At 36.6% G+C, this 15256-nt stretch overlaps 1 protein-coding gene across 2 annotated transcripts in view; it reads right to left on the reverse strand.

The window, feature by feature from the left end:
• Nucleotides 1-761: 761 nt before the first annotated feature.
• LOC149537261 (Met-10+ like family protein / kelch repeat-containing protein) overlaps nucleotides 762-15256 on the reverse strand; it is a 151461-nt gene continuing 136966 nt past the window's right edge. The window contains exons 10-11 of one of the 2 annotated variants that reach the window (XM_089807600.1): nucleotides 1538-1644; nucleotides 762-1447 (exon numbers count right to left, since the gene is read on the reverse strand). In XM_089807600.1, coding sequence (XP_089663726.1) covers nucleotides 1347-1447; nucleotides 1538-1644 — 208 coding nt within the window. In that variant the 3' untranslated portion in view covers nucleotides 762-1346. Of the gene's footprint in view, nucleotides 1461-1537; nucleotides 1645-15256 lie in introns of both variants that reach the window. The other variant, XM_089807601.1, reaches the window with a different exon arrangement.

The following is a 15256-nucleotide window of genomic DNA, read 5'->3' on the forward strand; positions in this document are numbered from 1 at the left end:
TTGTAAATGGGTACTTAACATGCCCTTGTACTCAGGAAACATAATCTTTTCATATTTGCATGATTTGCATAATAATGTGCTACTCCCTAAGTTGCACTCAAGTGACATGTTGCCTAACTAGTGCATTAGTATGTCCAAATCACATGCTTTGATTTACTCAAGTCCTAGCGAATCTTTCTTTAAGGTTGTTAGTTCTCATAAGATCTTAGCTTTTGACATTTACCTTTTCAACAAGATCATATAATATGTTAAGCTAGCTGCCCCATAACATAGAATTAAAGATGTATATCACAATCGTATCTAATCATATCCCTCAACATTGTCTTTATAAGCAAGGAATCATATGTACATTTTATATTCATCAATAATCGAGCGAGTTATTCTCATCGTTCTCTGTTATGGAAGGTTATATTTGTTTTACAGGTGATCTTGGGCCGTAGGGAGTTTGCAATCAACTACTGAACTCATCACATACGCATAAGTGGAAAAAAGGCACATGCAGCAAGAGCTAGAATTAGTATTATCTTACCACATTAGTTTTCAGCTGCATTTTTTATATTCTTATATCCATTTACAGCTCCGAACCCTTTTGTTTTTGAAAAGAAAAAATATAAGAGAACGAAAAATTAAAAACAGAAAAGAAAAATTAAAAATTAAAAATAGTAAATACCCACAAGCAACATATTACAAATGTTTTTGGCATATGCTTTGATAGAAATCAATATAATTATATTGTTCTTCCCCTTAAAAACTAACAATGCTTGAAAGAATAGTCGATTATTTACATTGGACAAAAAATATATATTAAGGTGCCCAAATTGTTGGATAATAGTTATGGAACCCCATTAAGAAATATATGCAGTTTGCCACAAGAAAGCTACTAGTTGTACTGACAACATTTCATTCTGCTGTCAAGTAATGTAGCCTTCCAAACAACTATGATTTTATTGTGCTATTTGTTTACAAGTTGATTTTGGTGATATACAAGTTCTTCATCTACTAGTAGTACTGACTATCATATTCTCCTTTTGTGTGAGAAATTTTATGTCTAATCCAAGAGATCTATTTCCCTTCTCAATCAAACGACTTTTTTTACTTTATAGTTAATATGGGAACATAATGAAATTCAACAACAGTGTCTACATAGATCCCAATGGCTCCAAATCTCTTGAAAATATTGATTGACAGATCATGAGCAGGACTCAGAAGGTAGATAGTTAAGGAACCACTGAAAATATCAATACATTTGTTTTTCCTGTCCTCAGGAGCTACGTGGTTAATCAACCATCAATAAAACTGATACAGATAATGTTCCTATATCACAAGTACAATACAAAATTATAGAATCACATACTTATACATTTGACATCTGCAACCAGATGACGGATATGTGGAGCATACCATTTAACTCGTTCCACATACTCAATCCTCACCTTCCATGTGTATCCTGAAAGCGCTTACTGAGATTATGATTGATAAATATACACAAAAATATATTCATAAGAAAACCTAAAAGAATTGGAGATGAACTTGTTACCTTCTTTAAGTGCAAAATCTTTTATAGACACAGTGAGATAGTCCAGCCAAGATGTCTCCTCACAGTCTTTGACATTCCCATGCACATGTAACATGCCCCCTTCAGGCCTGCATAAAACAAACCATTCAAGATCTTGGCAATACGAAACAAGAGTTTATTATTGAAAGTTTACTAATGGTACTCCACTTTGTGGTCCTTAACATGTAAATGATTATGCTATGATTTGCTTCTGTAATTCATGTAGTGCTGCATCTCTTCATCTCTTGGGACAGTTGTTCAGATCTAATCTTCATGGTCGAGAAGCCTAAGAAACTCCTATCATATACACTGCTGATTATACTTTTTATAGTCACATTGACAATGTTTTATTGGTAGTGGACATTAATGTTTAAGTTGGTCAAAATCATATATCATCAAAAATATGATGCCAAGCTTAAGAATACTTCCACAACAGTTATCATTAAGATCACGGAACTAATTGTGACGTACTGTATTCTTTGACTGGAGTAATTATGAGATCTTATAATTGCTTGCTCTCTATATTCTTTTCCTAGAGTGATTATGAGATCTCTCTCTCACTCCCTCTCTCTCTCTCTGGTTCCCCAACCTGCCTTCAATATTCTCTGGTCCCCCAAAATATGTATACACATTCCTATGATTATGAATAATGCATGGTTGACCAATGAATGTTTCTCTCTTGAATTTCAGGCTTCGCAGAGCCTAGATGGGTGACTCTTTAAGACTCAACTTATCTACACAGTTTTCATGAATTCATTACAATGTAAAGCAAATAAGAAAATTCACACAAAATGGGTAAGGAATTGTAGAGTTGCAGAGAATAGGTATGTTGTTCCTTGTACCTTTAATATCTTACAGTGGATTTAAGTAGACTACAAATATAACTGTTTAGTGTTGTAACTGTTTGAAGCAGGGAAAGGGTGTGTAGTTGTTTTGGGTGATGTGATGTCAGAATTAAAACTTCTTTTGTTAACTTACTTTATTTAATTAATAAAACACATGCTATTACAGAGAAAAAATATAATTATTATTTTATCAACATAATAATAATAATTATATAATCAATATAATTACAATATAACAATATAATAATTATATTATGAATATAGTTACCCCAGTACTATCGGTCGCTCAAGCTATCACCTCACAGGTGGTTATTAAACATCAGGCAGATGAGGAGACTAACAACGACGGAGAGACTTCTGATAGGGATAGTCACACTTCTACAGTTGGACCCTTAAGCTACTCTGGGCCTGAAGCAGATTCATTCGTTCTTCATTTCCCACAGCAAGAAGTGGAAGCGGAGGTTTTCAATATAGCACCTTTAAAGTCACTTGTTTCAGCAGATGTTGGTTCACAACTGCCTCAACTTCTTCAGTCAGAACGTGAGACCCAAGGCAGTTTTATGTCCTTCAAGGATTATACTGCAGATAGGAAACCTTTGGGTCCTAAAAGCATTCATTTGATCATTTCCAGCCTTCCCTTCTGTAATGTCCCCATTTTTTGGCAGCATCAGAGTTTCAGAGATTAGCTTATTATTGTGATCCTCGTAAGCTAATTATTGTGGGTAGAGGGTCTTTTGAGGCAATGGCTTGGCTTGGGAGGGTCTTATCTTCTCCACAATTCAGTGAGCTTCAGTTTGGTCTTCATTTGGCTTAATTTGGACATCATTTGCTCTACTTACTATTTTTAGTAAGTGTTGAATCATGGAGATGAACCTCTACTATTTTTAGAAATGAGGAATGGTTGTATGCGGCTTGGTCATGTCAGCCCCTAGTTCAGACAACATGCAAAGATGACGAGTAATAATGGAGATATTAATATTTTTTTGGCCAAAATAAATATTAACTTTTGAACTTATATTATTAAGTTACTATATTATAACTTAAGTCACTTAAAAACAATTTAAAAAGTGGAACTATATCTTTTATCCCACATTGGGGACAAAAGTGAGTGAGTTCCTATTGATGTGTGTTTTATGACCCACCAAACAATAGAACAAAATACTGAAATATCTTATCCTCTCTTGCATAAAGTCTCATGGATGCTAAGATTGCCAGAAGATCATACGATGACTTAAAGAATCCTTTAATGCCAAGTCTTGACGGTGGATAAGATCGGTGCTTGATGTGATTTGCTGATGATCACAAGGGGCCTTACATGTTTATTCAAATTCATTTCAAGCCATATTGGATGTGGAAGCTATCTTAAGGTTTTGCAATGAAGTACTTTTTTGGAGATTTCACAAAATATGCCGAAATTAAATAGGATAGGGTTCATGAATTCTATTCTAATCCTAATGGTAGCAATGACAATAAATAGTACTCTGGTGGACAAATTCCTCAATTTACCAAGCTCCGCTTTGCCAAGTTATACTACAACTACACGTGAACTGGTGAAATCTTCAAGGGTTATGCCAAAGATTTTCTTACCACCACATACACCATCATAAAGAACAATGTATACGAATGATAGAAGTTAAACATATGCATGAAAGGGGTTCAGGCTAACTTTGCACAATGTGTTAGAATCACTAAAATGTCAAAAGTATGAACTAAAGTAATTCATCAATACACCATCATATTCTTCATTGTAATCACCACACATTAACTAGGCTAAACTTAATCTAATTGAAGGAATTTAAGAGAACAAGCAAGCACTAAGACACATCATGTATTCACCAAGTTTCAATGAAAATTTTTATTACCTCAGTAGCTCATAGCAACAATCTCATAAAAATCCCCCCTTACAAATGAGAAATGAGGCCTTTATATAGGTCCTCGATTACAACGGACAACCCGGATGATTACAATAACCGATGGCTAGATCGTGCCACATCAACCCTAATTGGTGTTACGGCAAAGAAAAGGAATCTACATTAGTGCAACAAGGAATCCATTACTGTAGTGGGTAATAAATGCCCACTATTCATGCTAGTTTAGGGAGTGGAGTGCAATAAATGACCACTAAGGACCCCCACTATACATTAAATGTATCTATCCTTGATTCCCCCGCTTGAGTGCGCGAAATCGATCCAACATTGTTCTCAATTCCTCTGTACTAATGCTTGGTGCATATTCTTGCTTGAATTCTATTGCTCTTTCTGCTTTTCCCAAGCTTTCATCCCAATCTAGAAGCAAGTCCTAAGTAGTGTGCATTGTATTTGAGAAGACGGAGAAGTTCTCAAAATCATCTCTTTCATAGACATTTAATCAAAATAATTCCTCTAACTTGACTTTTAGATTATCAGTTGTCATTTCTTCTTCCATCAATCTCTGCGATAACAAGGATGCATCTGCATTGGATATCCCTTGCTTGATGTTGTCAACAATCTTCTTCCATCAAGTGGATTCCTTGGTGAAGCTCTCAAACATTTCCTTAGCTATGATCAATGTGTTGTACCATCGAAGAAAATCATAGACATCCCCCTCGCTGATAACTTGACCATCGATCAATTCTTGCTTTGGGGACTCCATCAGATTTTGGATGTCGACAATCACCCCAACTTGGTATATATGTTCATCCACCCATGATTCCTCTGTGCACTAGATACTGGACAGTGCAGCTAATGCCCTACTATGCACTTGCACTAATTCTTTTGCATGTTTGAAGGCTTCCTCCTGAATTCCTTCAACCCAAACCTTTGCACCTTGAGCAGTCCGCTTGATCCTGTCAATGTCACCTACCACCTCACTGGAAACACCTGTTTGGAAGGACAAATGATGGACCTTCTCTTACTGGATGAGGCAAGTCATTGATATACTAACATAAGGCCCTAATTTCCCTTTTTGTTTCTCATACTATTCTTCCACCTTCAACCTATCCTTCAAAGCCTATGTGAAGTCATCAAATTCTTCTAATATTTGCTCTCGGGAGGCCCGACCAAGATTTATTTCCGTAACATGGTATTCATCTAGAGCAATCTGATTTTTGCTCTTGTCGATCATGGGAGTCGCAATCTGCAAGATTCTAGACCCCAATTCTCCTCTAATGAATTTAGTATATCTTCTTGCTTTCCCTTGCTTTTCCGATCGGTTTGCTCGGTCCAAAATTTCCTGTAATTCAATTGCCGGATCAACCTCCTTTTGTTGACTCAATTGAATTCATTGCCTCAACCATTCTGGAATGGGTATACTTTGGTCCCCTAGAATCACCAATTGCTCTTTCCTTTGGACTACTCGAATGTCAATCTTGTCTTCACCCCCTGGACTATCCACTGTTACTTTAGGCACTACAGTTTCAGCATTTGAAAGATGTATTGCTACTGTAGGAGCCTCTTCCTCTAGTGGACCATCTCCATCATTCATCATTTCTCGCTCTAAGATTGTAGCAAGACTTTGTAGCAATATCTTGATCTCTCCCTCTTTCTTGCACAGATTTTTCATAGGCATTTATACTTAGTCTATCACGTACTAGCCTATCCAAATTTTCTTCTCACTCAAATCTCCTTATGCTTGTCTCTACCTCTTGCTTTTCAAATGTTTCCATCTCTTGAACACTTGGAGTGCAACTCGGAGAAGAGGGAGCATTTCCATGTTTCTGTTTCTTATTTTGAGGCTCTTGGATGACTTCCTCAATCCTAGAATGCTTCTCTCGAGATACCTCTTTCCCTTTCTCGATTCCTACATCCTCCATTGGAGTTCCTCTTTCCTAAACAGTCCCTTCAAATATTCGTCCCGATCTTTCATCCCTAAGTGGTCGATGACCAAGCAACCTATATGTGAATCCATTAGCCAATGCAACTAATTTTTCAAGCTTACGCTCAATCCACCACTTTGTAAAATCCAAGACTGGCTTTGAAAGAGCTTCCAGATCTATAACCTCTTCCCTTTTCCAATCATATGGCTGAGCTATCATTTCTAGACTAAATCCTTTTTGTATCACATTTGGATCCTCCTCCATTTGATCAGAAACCCTAAATATGTTGCATGTTCTGACAATGTTCAATGGTAATCTTGAAAGCATCTTCTTTCTAATCTCATTCTTGTCTGCCGCATTTGCCCAAGTAAACTTTGTGTTGGTACTTTGATCCTGCTACTAATGAGATCTTGTTGTAGGGATCAAAATCATTCCTTTTCAGATAAAGCAGAAGACAGAAGCAGTGGAGCTCATCTAATGATCTCTCTGTAGCCTTTAGACATGGGCATGCCTCAGTTTTTCCCTCTCCTATGGAAATTGGGAACTGTAATCCCTTCCCTTTTTGAATCTTGTCATATGCTGTAAGTTGTCGAGTAAGCTCTAACAAGACCATCTCGTCCGTTAGGTACCTGGGAATTTTGTATGGCTCCATGGAGAATCTCTAAACTCGGATGTATGAAAAAGTGGGAAATTGAATGAACCAGGCGCCATAATCTTCGACCAACTTCATCACGCCCACTGACAATCTCACATGTAGCCTCTTTTGTAGTGTTCTCACTATGCGCATGGAAAATGTATCATTAACCCTCGTGTGATCATCCTTTGAATATAAATGCAACTACGGGTAGCACTCATGAACTTTGAGGTGTTGGGTTCTACTTCCAATCGGTCCTTTGCATCGTAGTCCATAATTCATTCTATGTGCTAGCATGTAGATGACATAAGACCTTATGTAAAATTTCCTTGTATGTTTTAGATTCATCAACTGTTCATTCAGATTGTCACTTTATGAGCCCAGCCCAATCTATTCGATCGCCTTCCTCCATCACCTGCTCAACAAAATACCACATCCAAGATTCAAATATGTCAAATCTCTAAGAATGAGGCATGCCAAATATGCGACTCAGCATCATGATCATGTCGCTATATTCCCTCTGCAAGTCAAGCCATACTATTTCCTTAGGAATCTTAGAATGATGCGATCTATTCTTTTTCAACCATCTTTTGTTGATTATTTCTTCATAGAATTGGACTCCAGAGGTGTAGATTCTGAGTGCTTGCTCCTGTGTTTTTGTGACCATCCTTGGGTGAGAAGGAATCCCAAACGTTTCAAAAATGGATGTCGGAGAAAAATCTGCCGGAATATTTCTTTCAGAATCCCTAATGGTTCTATCCCTAGGACTATAGTGTTTGGTATATTCCACAATTAACTCTAGATGCTGAAAAGGAGGTAAACCAGCCGCAAAAACAATTCCACTTCTCACAATTCTTGTGGCTAGCTCTGTTGGATGATGGTTATTGTATCCAAGCATTCTTTGGTTAAACTCTTTCAAATCTATGTTGTTGAGGCTTGTATCTCCGATTTCTGCCCACTTTGACATAATTTTGGATTCAAGATAGAATCATCTCCTTTCATTCTTTATCAATTGTCCGCGCACTTCTCTTGTTACCCTGGGTTCTGCCATTCTTCTTTCCTACAAAATAGAAAATGTCCACATGTAAGACTATGCAGAGAAATCATAAAAAGCAGATACAATTTGTCCAAAAGACAAAGATTTTGGATTTTTGCCAAAATTTCCATATTCCTCTCGGGATTCACTTTTAAATATTTCCACAAGAAACATGCAATTTTCCACAACTCACTGAAAGGTTCCTTTCTGACAAAATTCAAAATCCTCTTGCGAATTTCTAGAAAACTCCTCAACGATTCCAGAAATTTCCCCAAAAATCTTCTTTCCGAACTCTTTGAATTTCACTCCTATTCTCAATTTGCTCTTCAAATTTTTGTGTGAGAAGGAATGAATGAAAGGGTTTCTTATATAAATCATCCTTACAAAAAAGTTGCCTTTAAAGTTATAGGCTAAAATTAGGTAGTTGCTTTACTTAGCCACCAAGGTTTCCATCTTTCTATGCCACTTGTCGCTTTTTCTATTTGTTCCAAAAAGTTGCCATTATTGATGCTTTTAGCTTTGGGATGAAGCTAAGTCTTCATTTATCCCATTTTGATTTTTTGAATTTTTATTAATTAAATATCAAGTAAAATCAATATTTAATTAATTTCCATGTTTTAATGAAAAAATCAAATTTTTTTCCAACTTTTCTCCAATATTTATTTTTTGGATTATTATTTAAAACAACCAAATTAAATATCAATAAAATTAATAGTTAATTTTCAATGTAAATCCAAAAAATCTACTTGAAAGAAAATCGTTTTTTTTTTTTTGTTTTTTAATCCAACTTTTCCATTTATGACGAATTTTCCATTCTTTTTCTTTTTTGATTTCAATTGATTTTCTTTTTAATTTTCAAATTCGGGATTTTTCTCAAATTTCCCAAATATTTCAACTTTTCATGATTTTTCACACTTTTGGGATTTTTTGTGAGATTTTGGATTTTCATCCTCGAGAATTTTTTGAGTTTTAAAACTTTTTCCAAACCTTTATCATTTGGATTCTAAATTTCTCTTTTCTTCCCTCTAGAATTTTTAGGACGTCTTGGATTTTGACATTCTCCAAATTTTCATGATTTTTCACACTTCTCAATTTTTCAAACTTTTCAGAAACTTGGGTGATTTTTGAAATGTTTTCATTGTCACCCGACAAGTCGCAAACAATTGGATATTTCACATTAATTATCATGAAAATTCCATGAAGTGCATTGGTATGCGTGCAAGGGAAAAAGGGGGGTTCTTGGAAAGAATGCCTGGATTCCTTTGATTTGGACAAAATCCCTCATAACAAGAAAAATGCGCTCCGGACAATGCAGAGAGCACAAATTGAAGTGTGTCGAGGATTTTATCCACGGTAAGAATTCCTCCACTACTCCAAAATTGTGCTCCAAGAACTTGGGAGTGGGGTTTCAAGCCAGTTACGCATTCTTTGTCCACAAGAAACATTCCACAACATGCCCAAAGGTGCTCTCCGAAAATGGTGGAGCGCACAGTTTTGAGGGCATGAGGAATTTTAAATTACTTCACGCTTGTCATAAAAAAATGCAAGAACATCTGGAAAAACCACGGTGGATTCATCACTTGAGATTTGCCAAGCCTACGAATAGGGGTCCCAGGCATGGGCAATGGGTGGCAAAATGGCCACAATAGTTCCCACAAGGAAAGAATAAAAGGGCATGAGAGGTTCTTTTCTTATCATCTGATTATTGTCAGTTACATTTGATGAGTTCTGTGGAGCCAAGGGTTTCAACATTTGCCACTAGAGAACGGAGTTCTTTTGTGTGCCTCTATTTGAGCTGGTGAAATACCCAGTGAATTTGGTATTGGGAGGACATCATACAGGTGTTTTATTCGAGCATATTGGTGAAAGAACCTTCAAGGGGCTATAGCTATTGGAGAAGACAAATCAATCTTTTCATCGTATCAAATTTGTGGCCTAGGGCCAGATTCATGGAATAAGATTGAAGGAATAATTTGGATATTGCTACAGTATCGCTGCTCTAGTAATGCCAGTACGGTAATGCTGCTACCGTATCATTGCTACAGTAATGCCGCTACACTAATGCTGCTACAATGTCGTCGCTACAATGATTTGCTTCAGTAATTCATTACAGTGTCATTCCTACTATAGGAACTTGCTACACTAAAAATCTAGATTTCCTTGAGCAGTTCTTCAAGTTCCTATCTATTTCATTTGTATTGCATGGAGGATAGATTTGAATATTTTAGGGCATGTGTAAGAATTTAAAAATCATTTGTAATCTGATTTATATCAGAGTTTTACATCAGAATTTGTTGTCCTAATGTCTTATTGATGTAGATGCATATTTTCTCATTTAAAGTCAATGCTCTATGTTTCAAAAAAATACAAAAACATTTGTTGTTGGTTGTTTGGAGTTTTGCATGCATATCAATTAAAGTTTGGCATTCATATATTCATTGTGTCCAAAGTGTTTGACAGAATGTCAAACAACTGAATTATTAAAGAATTTGGTATTTGTTGAAGTTATAATGGGTCGGGGTTATTAGAGTGGTATCAGAGCTTGCTTGCAAAGTGTTTGGCGAAATGTCAAATAACTAAACTAGAGAAGAATTTGGTGTTTGACGAAGTTATAACCGATTGGGGTAATTCTAGTGGTATTAGAGTTTGCTTGCAAAGTGTTTGACGAAATATCAAACAACTGAACTAAAGAAGAAATTGGTGTTTGACAAAGTTATAACCAATTGGGGATATTACATTGGTATCAGAGCTCGCTTGCAAAGTGTTTGACGAAATGTCAAACAACTGAACTAGAGAAGTAATTCGTGTTTGTTGAAGTTATAACCGGTTGGGGTTATTATACCTTCAACTTCAAGGACCAATTCTATCTTATGGCATTTGTTGACTCAGTCTCCAGCATTAGAATTTCCCCCAAGATTGACCTAGTAATCCACTTCAGGGGGATTGGGTCTCAATCTCCTCATTGTTCTTGGGATTTTCAAGATAACATTATCTATCGCATCATGTTTTCTGATGGCCCAATTTAGGGTATATCCTTAGGGCTTCAAACCCAGTAAATGATATCTCTGTGGGTGCAAAGTTTGACCAAGAATTAATAGATCTAGCTAATGCTCTACTTGTGCATGTTGCTTCAGAACAATATGATATCATTGCCCAAGAAGAAATATTTGGTGAAGCAGCTTTTGTCATCTCCCCCGTCAATTTGTCTCTGAGTTGTTCAAGAGCATCTAAGTAGTTAGACCTAAAGAGTTTGCAGGAAGATTTGGTCCTCAAGGATAACTCTATCAAGTGGAACTCGCCAGCTTCAATATGATCATATTCAGGAGGATTTACACGTAGCAAGCCCCCATCAAATATCATTAGTGGACGGGGAAAACCAAGCAGCATCTTTTGACTTCTCTCAAACTTTATCTTTCCATCAATCCCCGATGCTTGTTGAAACTCAAATCTCTAACCCCAAAACCAAGTGTAGAAAGTCTAAAAGTGCAAAAGCTAAAGAAGAGATTGCAACAAGCGTTCAATCTAAACTAGAAGATAAGTTCAAAATTGCAAAGGGTCCTAAGCATTCTCAGACAGCATTGGCATAGAATTCTCATTCCAAATTGGTCAAACAATCTATCCCCACTAAAAGAGTCTCAAGAAGAACCAAGTGTTCTCCTTGGAAGGTATGAAGCTCATAACATGGAATGTCAACTCTTAGGGCAATATTGTTTTACTTCAACTAACAAAGTTATCTAAGGCTTCCTACTAGAAATCTGGGGCAAAGTAGCAGCTGGCTCATCTCCAAAGCTCAGGTGCCTATGGAGGCTACACTACTTTGTGGAATCCTAAATCAATTGTTGGCAATCTGGTTAACCAAGGTTTGGGTTGGCAGCTTCTTAACTTCAATCATTTTGATATTTCATTCTCAATTGTTAACTTTATGGTCCATCCTCCACATTGGATAGGAAGCAACTATGGGATAACTTATCTGCTATCATTCAAACCAAGCATGCTCAACATTTTCTCATTGGGAGGGTTTAATGCTATTAGAAATGTCATAGAGAAGAAAGGAGGAATCATACCTCTTGCAAAAGCCATGGAAGACTTTCACTCATTTATTCAAGCAAATAACCTTCTTGATCCCACCCCTTCAAACGACATTTTCACTTGGAATAACAAGCGTATCTCTTCTCAAATTATCGAAAGGTTGGACAGGTTTCTTGTCTCACAAAGCTGGAAATTGCAGAAATTTTCAGTTAATTCTACAATCTTGGCATTTCCATGCTCAGATCACTTTACGAATCAGCTAGACTAATCTAAAATTGCTACCCTGGACCTCCTAGTACGCAAACCCTCTTTTAAATTTGAAAGTATGTGGTTTAGGCACCCACACTTCTTGCCTCTCCTTAGGCAATGGTGTAAGTGCTCCTCTTGTCAATGGAACACAAATTTTCCAATTCCACAAAAAGCTTCAATATGTCAAAAAGAAAATTAAAGTTTGTAATACCAAGGTTTTCAAGAATATTTTTGTTCAAAAAGAGATGGTGAAAAAGGAGTTGGAGGAAATCAACAAGCATATTATCAAGCATGGGTTAGATCCCCTCACCTTTGCAAGGCAAAAGGAGAAGCAAGAAGAGTGAAGTGAATTAAGTAACAAAGAAGAGGAATACTAAACAAAAAAATCCCATGAACTATGGCTGAAAAATGGGGACAGAAACACAAAGTTCTTCCATGCTTCAGCTAAACACCGCAGATCGGCTAACACTATATTCAGCATCAAAGATGCTAAGCTTGGAACTGTCATTTTGGATCCTATGGGTATCAAAAATAAAGGGGTCAAATTCTTTCAAAACCTTCTTGATCCTCCTTTGCATCCTTTGCAAGATGAGAAAGGGTTACATGATTTAATTGATGTTATCTTGTCACTTGTCTCCCAACAAGATAATGATTCGTTATTGGCACCATTCTCATTGGAGGAAATAAATGGGGTGGTTTGCTTACTCCCTCCGAATAAAGTCCCTAGCCCGGATGGATTTATTGCCCTCTTTTTTCAAAAGTGTTGGGATGTCATTTGGTGGGACCTATTGTTAGCTTTGGAAGAGGCTAGAAGAAATGTTGCTATCCTTAAACACTTCAATTCACCAAAATTGCAATCATCCAGAAGGCTTCTGAGCCCCAATCTTTCGATGACTTCAGACCCATTTCTCTTTGCAATACCATCTACAGGATTTTCACTAAATCTATTTGAGGTTGCAACCTATTTTGAGGCGTATTATTTCCCCTAAGTAGGGTGGTTATGTTCCTAGTAAAGAAAGTATGGAAGGTGCACTTCTAGCCCATGAAGCCCTTCATTTTGTTGGGTGGATATTTTGCAACCAACAGTTTTGGATAAAAATCCAGTCGCAAAATAGGATGACCAGCCACAACATGAGATAGAATCCCTCCTACCGTAAAGGAAAGGCTCCCCTTCTCGCTATTCCTTGGATCAACTCAAGGTAAGCAAGAAGTTGAGAGATTTTATAAAATGGTTGTTACTAATATCCTTTCTTCTTATCTTTCAAGAAAGAATTCACTTACTTGTAGAGCGAGTAATGGGCAAGGTGAATCTCTAACAACACTTCTATTAAGAGTTGGAAACAGTGATACCGATAAACCTTCACTAACTCACAGGCTAGCTGAAAATGTACCGATTTGGCTCTAAGTCCAGTTGTACTTCTATATGGAAAAGTTTCACAATTAGGGCACATAGACTCCTAAAAGTAAAAATAATTTAACTATTTTGTGAATTAAAAAAGAAGTATAGGCTACTGAAAAAACTTCTAGCTATATATTTCCACAATTGCTCCTGGTCAGAGGTATGGCTCCAATTGCTTCTTAATTCTTTTCTATTCAATTCACGAGATACAATTACCAAAAACACAAGATAACATGAATCAAAGATAACTTAGATGAATTATAGACAAAGCTTATAACTCATGCAAGTAACAATCTCACTTAATCAAAGTTAAGTCTCAAATGCTCCTTTGTATTCACTTTCTCTCAAAATAGTGCTTACACAAACAAACTTTTGCAAGCACAATTTCACCAGAGCTCTCTTGCATAAAGATAATGATGATTTTTACAATGAGGGGGCACTCCTTTATATAGGCACAAGAGTTGAGAAAAAGGTGGAGGAAGAAGTGGGAGCAACTCGACCAACTTTGACATAGTCTAACTACAGGAGAAAATATAGGGTTACATGCAACTCGCATTACATCCTCTTACATACATGTAACTCGCATTACATGTAATTACACTTTTTCATGTAATGCATCCTTTTACAACAACTAAAATGAAATAAAAAACAAAAACAACAATCTCAAAGATTGTTTCTCAGTGCCTTGAATTTGACAATGATGTCGTACTGTGGGAAGATCAACAATTTCCATGGTCTTCGATATCGCTTCTACTCTCACTGCATTGGCATATGCTAATTGTACAACTTTGGAATTTGTTGTCATAGTATCTAACAAGTGTTTCATCGAGGATTTATACAAGACAAACTTGTTCGTTGTATGTGAACCAAAGTCTTTGGAATCTACATCAGTATTGATCCTGATTGTATATTCCGAGTTTACTCTTTCTACTGCAATGAAAGTACCAAATTCATCAATAACATGGCATCCTATCTGTTCCAAATCACAAGTAACACTTGTTTCAACTACTTGACAATCTCCAAGGGTCGTCTGCAACTTTGTAATCAGCTTCCTCAATATTTCCTCTTTGTAACCAATGAGCCCTTGAAGTCTAAAGAACATTTCACACAACGGAAGAACATCACATGAAACAAAGGCATCCAAATCAAATCTTACCATTTCATCCTAGTCATCAAGGATTTCTTTCAAATTGTCCACTTCTTGAGTCAAAGAAGAAATTAAGTTTCACTACATTTCATTCATCTCTTTGATGCGCCTAAGAACTATAAATGTCTCTGTGATGGCTCGAACTCCTTCAGAAATGATTTCCTGTATTCAAGACTTGGTGGCTTCAATCAACTTTCTCTCCTTAGATGTTTGAGACATAATGACAACACTCTGAGAAAATTGTTGTCGAATGACCTCATTCACATGAGATCCCTCCTGTGTCAGTTGATTTTTCTTTTCCCATAGCTCATGATTGCTCTTTGATACATTAGCCAATGCATCTTGAGCATCTTGCAAACAACTCAAACATGATTGCTTTCCGATTTCAACCTTTGTAAACTTGTAATCAGAACGACTAAGTTCCTCAACAAGTTTGTCCATCAAGGGCTCAGCAACTTCAACAAATTTGGTTTTATGTGAATCAACCAAAATCTTTGAAACAATCTTATCTTTCAAAGATTTGGATTTGGTCTTCTTAACAGGGAGATTTTCCGGAGGAACAACCACTT

This window comes from Cupressus sempervirens, chromosome 10, assembly GCF_028749045.1.
Source record: "Cupressus sempervirens isolate cs-2001-9-10 chromosome 10, ASM2874904v1, whole genome shotgun sequence".
Lineage (NCBI taxonomy): Eukaryota > Viridiplantae > Streptophyta > Pinopsida > Cupressales > Cupressaceae > Cupressus > Cupressus sempervirens.